This window comes from Scomber japonicus, chromosome 23 (genome assembly GCF_027409825.1).
Source record: "Scomber japonicus isolate fScoJap1 chromosome 23, fScoJap1.pri, whole genome shotgun sequence".
Classification (NCBI taxonomy): Eukaryota; Metazoa; Chordata; class Actinopteri; order Scombriformes; family Scombridae; genus Scomber; species Scomber japonicus.
Window position 1 is genome coordinate 16083256 of NC_070600.1, and position 12682 is coordinate 16095937.

The 12682-nt window shown below is 41.5% G+C and overlaps 1 protein-coding gene across 1 annotated transcript in view; it reads left to right on the plus strand.

The window, feature by feature from the left end:
• snd1 (staphylococcal nuclease and tudor domain containing 1) overlaps positions 1-12682 on the plus strand; it is a 180119-nt gene that overhangs the window by 14358 nt on the left and 153079 nt on the right. The window contains exons 7-10 of the mRNA XM_053314118.1: positions 505-663; positions 762-868; positions 1344-1434; positions 6611-6715. Coding sequence (XP_053170093.1) covers positions 505-663; positions 762-868; positions 1344-1434; positions 6611-6715 — 462 coding nt within the window. The remainder of the gene's footprint in view (positions 1-504; positions 664-761; positions 869-1343; positions 1435-6610; positions 6716-12682) is intronic.

Consider the following 12682-nt stretch of genomic DNA (forward strand, 5'->3'; position numbering starts at 1 on the left):
ACTCCTTAAAAGTCTGTGTTTGTTCTAGCAGTGTCATATCTGCTCCACTAAATTTCCCCATCAATCTCTTTCACCAAGCCCAGCTTTGCCAATGGACCACTCCAGATAACTAATCTTTTTCATCTCCCACTTGAAGATATTACATCCATTTCAAGGTGTTCTTTGTTTTGCCGTTCAAAGGCTTGTCTGCTTGTCGTGCCTGTTGTGTTTATAGCGCTCCCTCTCTTTTTTTTTTGCCATACTCAAAAGGAGAATACAGATACCGTGTTCAGCAAGGTGACAGGTTAAAAGAGGATAACAGTAGTAGACAGAAAAACATTCCCAAAGAGCGCACTGCTTCAATTACTGGGGGAATTGCAGTAGAGCGAATGTGCACCTGTCTTGTGATGATGATGTAATCAGTCACGTTAAACATATACTAACATATTTTCTAATGCCTGCCAAATACCTATGGATTAAGGGGTGCGTATGATATTTGTTAATGTGAGTTTTCTGTTCCTCCAGTGTCCCACATTCAAACGGGAAGCAGATGGCACAGAGTCGCCAGAGCCGTTCGCAGCAGAGGCCAAATTCTTCACAGAGTCACGTCTTCTGCAAAGAGATGTTCAGATCATCTTGGAAAGCTGTCCTAATCAGATCATACTGGGCACCATCCTTCATCCGGTAAGACACACAAGCAGACACCCCCGTGGTGGCACTGACATTAAGATTACCGTCTCATTAATTATGCTCATGTTTGTCCCTGTTTCCCCATGTTTCAGAATGGCAACATTACAGAACTCCTGCTGAAGGAAGGCTTCGCTCGCTGTGTGGACTGGTCAATGGCTGTCTACACCCAGGGAGCTGAGAAACTCCGAGCTGCTGAAAGGTACACAGATGTAGACACACAGGAAAGATACTTGGAATGACATAGAAAAAATAGGACATTTATGAAAAAATAAAGGTAATATTAAACATTTGGTTTGGTGGCAAAAGTGTAGGAACCTCATTTATTATAGATTTGATTCTGCAAATCACCAGAGATTTAATACCAGACATCATGAATATAAATCACATGCTGATTCTTGAGGTATTAAAATTAATTGTGCAAATTCAGTAGACATGTGCACAAGTATACTGATTTAATACTAGCACTACTTGAGATGAATAGTCTCACTCCATTCTGCTGCAATGATATTCATTATTTACATTCATCATACCAATGACTATGAGCTAATCATGCTGGAATTTTCTCTCTTTAATGAGCTTTGTAGCATTTTCCAGCCAAATGGATATTTTTTCACTTGATGAAGCCCGTTGTCCTAATATCTAGCTGATGATGATGTGATTTTGTTCTTGGCCAGATCCGCTAAGGAGCGCAGGGTCCGCATCTGGAAGGACTACGTGGCACCCACAGCCAACTTGGATCAGAAGGACAGACAATTTGTAGCCAAGGTGAGGTCCTTAAGTGGCTTTTATGTGCTGTGTCTCATGTGGTCGAGGAGTTGTCTCTGCTTAATCTTCTCTTTGTGTCAATTTTTCTCTGCCTCCAAACGTAATAGTTTTCAGTTTGGATCATTTTGCTTTTATTGAAAGTCCTCAGTTATTTTTGAGCGTTACACATAAAAAGCAGGAGTGAGGTATAAAACTTTCAGCATGACATGCAGACATTATCTAGCATGAATAAGACTTGGCTTCAGTGCTAAGGGGGCTGGCTGTTTCCCCTCACTTCCACCACTTGATGTCTACTGCAGCATTTCCAATTTTCTCCGAGCACTGCAGCAAAAGCAGAGCCACTTTGAGGCTTCTAACAAATTATATCCTCCTGACACCTCTTATTTTCACATTTGCAACCCCCACTGAATAAAAAAAAATAAAAAAAATAAAAATCCTTTCACTAAAGGTACAAGAAGGAATGCTTAACGGCAACCTTGAAGCACTCCCCAGTTAAGTTAGAGCTAAATCGCTGGCGTATGCTGTTGCGGTGGCACACAACGACCCCCAAAAGCCGAGAGCTAGAGATATTAGCTTTGGAGGTTATTGGCCAGGGTCTCAGGGGAAAAGAAGTGTCCTTAATATCAAGTAGGAAGGAGTGCACTCCCTCCTACTTGTCAACACACATTAGTTCAAATCAAGTAAGATGGACTCCTCCATACATTTTGATAATACAGTCTAACCTCATTTTCACTATGAGATCACATATTACAGGTTTCAAGGTGTGGTTTTAACGTAGTAAAGCAACTCCCGCCTAAAACATCAGCTTTAAATCTGGTCCCCTCGGTGTGCATTTTGAGCTGCACCCCACCCTTCCCCTCAGTTGACATATTTTTCTCTAGGAATGAAAAAAAAGTTTAATATCCCTAAAGTTTGTCTTTTGTCTGCGTTTGCTCCCTCCAGACCCTGAATTTTTAAGATCCTGAAAAATTCATGGCCAGCCCGAGTGTTACATAAAAGGTGTTGCTTTGGCAATCTGCTTACAGACTGAATTTGATAAACTGCACACGCATAAAGAAGGCGCAAAAAGAAACTGTGTGTATGTATATTTTTTCCTGAGTCAGAGGGAAGAGGCTAGAGAAAGGATAAAACATTTATATTATCAGTGTGAGCTGCTCTCAGATCTCTCTGAACCCCCTTCAATGAAAGAGGGTTGGATGCGGGCAGAGGGGGAGCGAGGGAACATTTGGAGGTGAGCTCAGGAAAAAAAAAGGAATAAGTATGGAGAAAAAAAAGCAATATTGGGTTATAGAAGAAATTAAAAGAAAGTTTGTGTTTGTGTGGAGAGGTATTGAGTGAGTGAAGAAGCATGAAAAGACACGAGAAGTCAGAAAACATCTAATCATGATCCATGGTACCATGTGTGTCCTCTCTGTAGCACCCCCTGCCCTGCTGATGCTCCCTGTTAAACCTTGATGTACTTTTTGATCTCTGCAGGACTTGTCACTGTCCTTTTTTTTCTCCCCCCTGCAACTGCTCTCCCCCCAACAGAGCCATGGGGGCGGCTTACTCCCTGCCAGCTGCTGCTCAGTTAGTCAGTTTGTTTAGGGATTAGAAAGCCATCGGCAGATCCTGAGACACTACGCCTGGTCCAGTAGAGTTATTCATGAGCCGTAGGGTGTATGCTGGCATCTAAGGTGGCTTGGATCATGGAGTTGAAAGGCCTCTGAAATGGCATTAGGATCATCTGACCCTAAAAACTTTGTTACAAATGGAGTTGTCATGAGCTTTTTTTAAAGTTAAGTACATATTGTACAGGCTAAGGTTACTCAGGCCCGTCATCGTCCCGCCGCACTTGTCCCTGTGACGTTTGTCGGCACCTAATACGGCAATGCTCCGACTCTCTCAGGGACACATCTATCCATCAATCCCATCATCATATACTCCTCCACTGTTCTCGACCACTCTACTTTTCACTTCTTATTACCTGAGTGATGGATAGAGCGGAGAGGCAGCGCAGGTCCAATCCTCACAAGTCAATCCTGCTGACGCATCTTCCTTTCCCACTGCCTCGCCTCTTTTCCTCCCATCTCTGCTGGGATTGGAGAAGCAGATATAGGCCATGTCCCAATAGTCTTCCTCTCCCCTCCTTTCCTTTCCTTTCCTTTGCCCTCCCCTCCCCTGGGTAGCCATCCACCTACAAGGTGATGGATAAAAAGTGACGTGGTGTAAACCCCTTTTTACCAGCCTTTCATCACTAGATTGTCAGGGACACTGCTACTGTTGCTTTCAGGTCCACCAAATAAGAAGGCCGTACTTGCCTAAAAAAGTGGTTTGTATTTCATAATGTATGTGGTTTATATAAAGAGTAACAGTGTTAATAATGTGTTCTGCAGTGGTATGTTTTTGTGAAGCTGATTACAGGTATTTTCCCACTGATAGTCTGTTCCAACATGCATATTTGTAAATCAGAACACACAGTGCAGTTTTACAGTTGTGTTGTGTGACATACCCCTAGGAAAAGAAGATCATAAAAATCAAACATTTCAGTTGTGATACTGACTACACTTACTGTATATACAGGTACAATGCTTTTTCAGTGTTATATTGGGAGTAGGTGAAGAGGAGTGCTCTTTAACTCATCATTGCACAGGAGCAATTGAACATTTTGTTACATAATTAGTATATTTTAACATTGGTAAAGAGGGAAAGAGATGACATGAGGGCCTCTTTTGGCTGTTCACATCTGTCCCAGTTTAAATAAGTCAGACAGAATGGATACAAGGTCAGACAGCTTCTTTTAAGAGATTAAAAAGTCACTTTAGGGTAAAGTTGATGAGAGTCTGGTATATTTGTTCATGCCCCAATTAACATCAGTCAAGAGGAGCAGCAATTATCTGAAATTATCTCTGATTATTGGTACCTATCCCAGCAAAATGTCCTCTTACAGCATGACATGCTCATCAACCACTCTGTTTAAGCAGCCTTGAGGGGCTAGAAGTCAACCCAAATTGTTTATCATGACATCAAAAACACCACTTGTTTGCAAAACTATATAATTTGGGTGACAAATCGTCTCCACTGGCAGCAAGACGAAGATGAAACACTGCTGCCATAGGTGTTGCTTTTGAAGGAGATGATCTGACATGAGTAATGAGTAAGTGCTGCCTAAGCCTGTGCTTGGCCCTGTGGTTAAAACCACCTTAATGGAGCCGACTGACAACCAACACATTGCCTGACAGTAGCCAAGTTCCTCCTTGCACCGTGACTGATCTCGGCCACTGCAGATGTCATGTCGGCCACGGTCAGAGGGTGGCAGTAGATCCCCACCTCTCGAGTGTCAGATTAGACCAGTGAGTCACGCTGCCTGCCTATTTGTCTTCTCTGCCTGCCTGCTTGACCCTCATGGCAGCTACTTTGCAAAGACTTTTTGCTCTATTTTTCTGTCTATCTTCCATCTCTGTTCTTGTGATATTTGCTGTGAGATTACACTCTTGTCTTTCTGGCTCGCTTCATCTTTCTGTTCCCCCCCTATCTCGGTGTGTGTTGATCTGTCTTCCTTCGTCTCTTCGCGTCTCGCCTCCTCCGGCTGATAATTAGCCAGTAAATGCTGAGCCATTTTCTTCTGTTCCTGCCACATTCTCTGTTGCACTTTATTTACTTGGGCAGGCCACAAAATGACCTTGTTACAGTGTGAATTTGTGTAGGCTGGTGCGTGTGTGTGCATGTATCCATGTGCATGCATGCTCCCCTCTTGCACATACTCATTACACCTCTCCCCCTCGCTGTCTCTCTCCCTCTTGCTCCCTATGTCTCTGTATCTCTCCCACTCAGCTCAGTGATTAGTATATGATGTATTTTGGCTGCTGTTGTGGGCAGCCTTTTTAGCATGTGGGCTGGTCTAATTTCTGTTCTCTGGTGGCAAAAGCAATGGCAGTCTGATTTGTTTTCATGGAATAATGAATCTCCCAAAGAGCCTAATACACCTAGATTTGTGTCTGCTGCACACGCCATCACAAACAACTTTGTCTTAATGTTTATGTTTTCCTACCACAGAATCAGGAACAGGATCACCCACATGGTTCAAATTGTGCTTGATACATGGCTCAGACCTTCACATCTCATTTTTAGGACTTCAGCTAGAGCACAGCCTACATATGAAGTACTGTTTGAGTGATGAGGAGGCCATTTAATACACGTGTGGGTAGCAACATGTGTAGTGCGATTGATTTCTCCATCTCCTGCAAGCGGCCTACTTAAAGGCTCTGTGTTTGGATGCCTCCTCCATCTCAGTCACATTATACCCCAAATCTGTCTCCTTACTTTGGAGGGCACAGACGCATAAAAAAGGCACATACATAGATTGGGTTAGATTACAAATATTTATCGCACACTTTATTATTATTCATTACTTTAAATGATAAGACTAAGAAAGTAGATTCCAAGTAGATCCTTGGACTGATGCTACTTTCCTAGCTTTGATCATCTTCTTCTGAGCTGTACCTGCTATAAAACTGTGGTAGCTACCTTTTGGTGCATGGAGAAATAAAATGTAAATGTCAAACATTAAAGGAGCCTATGTCTTTAGCTACACTTGTAAAGGTCGCCAGTACAAAATGCTTCTTGCCAGTCGTTGGGCTGAAGGCTGTATAATGCTCTACCAGTCTATCTTCATTCTCCGTCCCTCCCTCCTGGTGCCAATCCCCCAGATAGCAAAACGTCCTCGGTCTGTCCTCCAAACCTCGCCGGCCTGCTGAGACGACTTAGCTCACTTACTTAGTCACTCAAGGATTTCTCCTTTCTTACCTCGCGCTCAGTGCCTCCTGCTCGTGACAGCACATGATCTGCTCTATCACTCTCCCTCCGTCTTTGAATAGATCTCTTCCTCTCCATTTATCTTTTTACCTGCTCCTTTAGTTCCGGTCGTTCTTTGAGTCACCTCCTCACTCATCAAAATTCAATGCCAGTCTTTTTTTCCTCCAACACTCCTCTATTCTGTAAGGGGTTATTATTTTTTTGTTTGTTTCTTCCACAAGGACATACAGGTTTTGTGATGCCTTAATTGAATTTCAATGAAAATGTTAAGTGTCATGTCCTCTAAGTTTTTTGTGCTTTATATTCGCCTGATTATATTCAGGACATTTTTATCCTCCTGTCTTTATTTTAAGCTCTCCTTCCTCTCCTTTTGTCCTTGTAGGTGATGCAGGTGGTCAACGCTGATGCCATGGTGGTCAAGCTGAACTCTGGAGAATACAAGACCATCCACCTGTCCAGCATCCGGCCCCCAAGAATTGAGGGAGAGGTACAAACAAACCTGTGTGTCTGTCTGGTTGTGTGTCTGTGTACCGAGTGAGTGGATACTGTGTGTGTGTGTGTGTGTATTTGTGTGTGAATAGGTGGCTGAATTTGGTCCTGTGTGGGAGAGCTTGTGGTCTTGCATTGCCAACGAATTAATTAGAAGCTCCGGAGAGACGACTAGTGTCACTTCTGTCTCGTGTGCCTTGACAGAGTTGATTTATTTTTCATTTTAAGTCAAACACAAGCTGTTTACATGTCCCTCCACAAATTCCTGAATATTTATCCCATCCCTTGCCTTCTTTTTTTTCTCTTCAATTATTAGTCTTCTCTCTCTAAATGATCGAAGGAATAGTTTTGACCACTTGGTGGCGCCCCTGTAGTTGGCGCACTAACACGGCGAGACACTCGCACACACCCAGTGGTTGCAGCACTGCAGAGAGTGAGGCAGATCGATTTTTTTCCCTTCCTCTCCCCACTCCCCCTTTTTTCTGAGAATCTCTTTAAGACTGTGAAAACACACACGTACATATACCTGCTTACAGACACTTCACCTAGTCGCAACAGAAGAGATGTACATTTATCCACAAGGCAGTGTCTGATTTGAAATGGAAAAAGGGCGTGTATGCAATGACACTGACACACACAAGTCTACTGCGCTGGATGTCAGTCACCCACCTCCTGTTCAGAGGATGAACAATTTTTGCCATTAAACCTTTTAATTTAATAATTTAGCTTGATTTTCAGTTCCCGGTACTGTGTGTAACACAAATTAAAGGCCTTTTAATCACAGTACAATTAAAACTTAGATTGCCTACTCTTCCGCAAGGTTTCATTTCAACACCATGTCCTTATTACTCAAAGAAAAACTAGTGATCACTTATTTCTCCATTATTATTGATATCAGAGTCCCACATATTATTATTATTATTATTATTATTATTATTATTATTACTTTGTAAATAAGGCTCACGATGCCTGTGAAATGTCATTACCATTAATTAGAAAGTTTTAGTGTCACAGCAGTCATTTGTTTTTGTTAGAGGGAGAATTACATGTTTCAAATTAAACCCTTGTCTCCCTTTGTTTATCATGTCTGAGGCTGTTTGACAGCTATTCCTCTATTCAACACACTGCTTTACGGTAATATCCATTTAGAAGCAAGTCATGCTTCACATTTCCCTGTTCAAAAAGATATGAGACAGAGGTGGTGTTGTGTTCCTGTCTGGAAAACAGTTGTTAAAGTGAGAATGCACAATTTCTGTTTAAGCCCTTTACCAATGCTTTTTTTGATTTGTTTCAGCGAGTCGCTCTCTGCATGTTTTCCATTTTATAGTTTAGTATTTTCAATCTTTTTCCTTTTTCTCAATGCCTAGTTTAATTTTATTTTCTATCCTACCCTCCGCAGACCACCATCCTCGCTCCTCTCTTCCCCTCAGTGTCCTCAGTGCCTTGCATCATTAAGAGAATGCTCTGTATCTCTCTCTGCCTTTCTTCTTCCTTCTGTTCTCCTCTACAGTCACTTTTTCTTCCTGCTACCCTCTCTCCCTCCGGGTGTGCACGCCGTGGTCAGATTCTTGACCTGCACCGTTGCCCTTCCTGTGTGTTTATCCTCCTTGGCTCTCTGTGGTTGTATCAACCTCTCTCTCTTTCCTTCCATTGCAGCTTTTCCAACTCTTTTCTGGCCTGGTCTTCCTTTGTCTCTCTTTCTCTTATTTTTTATTTTCCTGATTTGCCCTCCCACTTTCCCTGCTTCTTTTCACTCCTTCCTCATTTGCATTCCTTTTTTACTTTTGATTCCCCCACTTTAATCTTTGTCTCTCCTCCTTCTATTTCCACCTCTTTCTGTCTTTTAGTGCCTGTCTGTAGTCTCTGTCGCTCTGTCTGTGCCTGCACCAGATGCTTCAACAGTATGCGTTTTGTGCTTCATTACACAGTCGTATGTTGCAGGAAGCCTGAGAGAGTGAGCCCAGATGTGTGTCTTTGTGTGTATTGTATATGTGTTACACTGGCAGAGAGCACTTTATGCATATTTAATTTTTGTGGTTATATGTTTGATTTTTAATGTTTGTCTATAAACGGACGTTCTGGGCACCAGCTCACTGGCCTGGTAGAATACATTTTTTATAACATGCATAAAATATCACTTAAGAATAATGATAATAATAATAGTAATAATAATAGTAATATTAGTAATACTAGTAACATAATGGTACAACCATAGTAATAATAATAAAAAAGAGGCAGATAGTATTTTATTGTTACTATTCTAAATGCATAAATGACATCACTTACAACATGAGGTCATTTTTTTTTTTTTATCTAGACTAAAATGTTGTCACTACTTAGCAGTATTCAGTTATCTTTATCATGTTTAAAAAGCAAAATTTTACATTTTCTTTAATCCTAGTTGGAAGATGTTATCAGTATATGGTAGCCTGTGCTTCTCACCAGCAGGAGGGGCCTTTCTGGAAATGCTGGAGCGCAGTTCTGTGTTTGGAGGTGGTGTTGTTACATTTTGTGTTGTCCGTGGTCCTACTGCTGCTGTGTTGTTGTCTTTTAGTTATTTCTGTCTTTGAGCTAAAGAGCTGCCTGTCTGTAACGCTGTTGGCTCAGCTTTGCGTGTTGTCGCTATGGCAGCAATGCAGAGCTGTGATAGGTTTGCTGAGGATGTGATGAGCCCCTGGACTGTAAGGTAGAATAAAAGAAACTGACAGAGCATTGAAATTCCTCTGATATCTTAACTAAATCTTGTTTATGCATGCATGGGATTGAGAAGTCTACATCCAATCCCATTTGGCAGCCGGGCTTGTTTTGTGTTGGTGATGTCTGATCACCGAATGAGGTGAGTGAGCTCAGGTGAGCCGGGGAGCTTATTTTCTGGCCTCCTTCACACTCGAAGAGCTCATTTGTAAAATCAGATATTAGATTTTTTTTTCTTTTTCATGAATCTTGTTATTTTTCTGTGCATCCCAGGGACTATCACTCAAACTGCAGCTGGGTTTTTTTTTTGTTAAAGTAAAAATAACTGAGCAAAATACAGGTATCTTACAGAATTCAACTTTTTTGAAACATGTTTTTCTCACATTTAAATTTAGTTTTTGGGGAAAAAAATAGATACTACTGTCAGTCTTTCTTTTTCCCCACAGCAAAAGCAGATAACTCAAGCCTTTCTTAATCTCTGAGAATCAAACTATGCCATCAAATGGATACAAGTTTCAATTACAGTGTTTAACATTAACATTTAACACAAAACAAATGGATAGAGTGCTGCAAATTGCAACAAAATGAGCCCAGTAATGAGCAATATTACACATTTACAAAGTCATACCTTGGAAAATCCATGCCAGAGTACAAAACTGCTGAGCATGAATGTTTCTAAAGCATGGCTTTTATCAGTTTTTGCATATGTTTACTGTATTTTATCAGAAACTGCTCTGGACAGTTCCTTTTCCTTTCATCATTGTTGCTTGAACTATTTTCATAGACAGTCATATTATAGGTTTTGTCCATCTCACCTGAATTAAAAAAAAAAAGAAAAGTCAGTGTTCATGGTGACATACTCTACCTGCAGCGATTGGTATGCACAAACTGAAAAAGTCAGATATTTTAGTGCGGCTTGTAAGCAGCAGTGTTGATTCTTACCTTTAGGTCAAGTGAGTGAGAGGTCACAGCAGGTATCTCTCAGCCAGAAGCTCTACACACACTGACATCATGTTGCCTAACACTGTCACGAGTCAGCTGGCTTCTTGCTTACGGTGCAGCAGACAGACAGACACATAGTCACGGTTTGCAGCACAGCGCACACACACTCACACACACACACACACACACGCTTGGTTAAACTGCATTAGTAAATGTTAGGGAACAAAATTGGAAATTGACGTCAGCGTGTGCACAATCATGCATTGTGCAGCCACGTACTGTATGTTTGTATATAGAGACACGCTATATGTGTGCATGTTGGCACTATCTATGAACCTCCCTGGAAATGTTCACACATACGAACTCAAACTTTTGGTATTGGAACAATTGTGTGTATGTGTTGTGCGGAGGACTGTCGGGAATTTTCTTGTGCCAGTTGTCATTATTATCTCTGTCTGTCTGGATGTGTCTGTGCACTGTTTGACCGTCCATTCTGCAAGCAAGGCAATCTATGTGTGGGGGTGTGGTTGTGCCTGGATGTTTGTGTTCAGGGGTACTGAGGCCAGATGCGATGTACCAGTGCACTGATAAACTGTGACAGTTCCTATCAAACCCCGCTCCTCCTCCTCTCATCTCCTCTCCTCCTCCTCTCCTCTCCTTTTTTGGTTGCTTTTATCCTCCTAACACCCTCCTTTTCTTTCATGACTATACTAATTGTGTTCAGATTGACAGATTAGTGGACCAATAGCGTCTGGCTGCACCAAAAACATACATGATTTTCCCCACTTACTCTCATCTCTTTCTCTCCTTTTTTTTTTTTTTGGTTCCACTCCTCCCTCAGTGTTACTGCTGTGGCATATCTTCAGATGCGAGTTATTTTCAGCTTGGGAGTTGGAGTCAGCTTTTTCTTCTCCCTCTCTCACTCTCATCCTCCCTCTTTTCTCTTTACCCCTCTTTTTTCTTTTTTTTTTCTTTTTTTTGCACTCTTTCTCCATTTTTCTCTCTCTCTGTGTGCAGCAGGACAAGCCCAGCGTAAACACGAGTGGGGAGAGATGTCGGTGCTATTCAGTGACTCACTGTTAACACCCACTCACTCGCTTATACTCTGTGTGTTTGGATGCGTTTGTGTGTGTGTGTGTGTGTTTGTGTGTGTGCGTGTGCGTCTGCTTTGACGACGACGCACATGCATCGAGTCGTAAGTGTTTGTGTGCGTCTCCTCATGCATTGTAAAGTATCAGTGTGCGTACGTGGTTTAAGTAGGGTTAAGGATAGTGCTGATGCGAGGGGTCAACTCACTGTCCTTATATAAGGCAACACAATGACTATGGCTCATCCCCACACTACTCCATACAGCCCTGCCCACTCGTCCAACCTCTCTACAGTCCACCTGTGTGTGTGAGTGTGTGTGCTTTGTAGATGATTTAGCCTCACTATACATCTTTGTCTGTCCTGTCTCTTGCTGGCTCCCATAAACTATCTGTCTATCTCCCTGCATCTCTTCCCCCTTGTCTCCTTTCTTCTGTCTCCCTCTTATTTTTTCACTCTTACATATTTGAGGTTTATTTTAGCACTGGAACTCTGCTCATGGATTAGCATTTCTGTAAATACGCCAGGATTGCACAGCATTGCACAGGTCTGAAAAGTCTGTAGGCAGAATTTGACAGTTTCTATATCTTAAGTATGTAAAATACATCAGAATCTGTAATGTCTTGTCACAAATTGCTACATATTTCGGTAGGTGTACAGCTGCCATTGTTTAAATGTATTCAATGTACATCTACAAGATCCATTCGAGACATCAAAGTCTAAAAAAAAATGTGGTAGAAAATGAGAATGGAAAAAATAGTTGTAATGTGGTTATAGAGAGTCACCTAATTATCAACTGTAGTGTAGGTCAGGATGCTCAGATACAATGGAAAAGATTGAGAAGGTGACGACAGCCAAATACTGAGCAAAAAAAAAACACATGTGGGACCAAAAGACAAACAGTCGGGTAGAAGATCACAGCTAACAAGCAATTCACAGAAAAGCAACATGAAAGACATCATTTGGAAGGAGGTTTGGGGCAATGTTATTAATGGGATTATCAAGTTTGTTTATTTTCTCTGGTGCTTCACAACAGAATCTGGCAACTTTCAGAATGCAAATGACTTGGAATATAACTCTTGAAGTCAGTGTTACTTCTGGCACCCCATTTTTGTTTTAGTTTGAATCTTTATAACAAATATAGTTTTAATTTTATTGAAATTTTAGATTTTTTGTTAGGTTTAGTTTAATTTTGATCAGTCTGATTTTTAACATGTATTCACTGTCTTGTAACTGTTTTGAT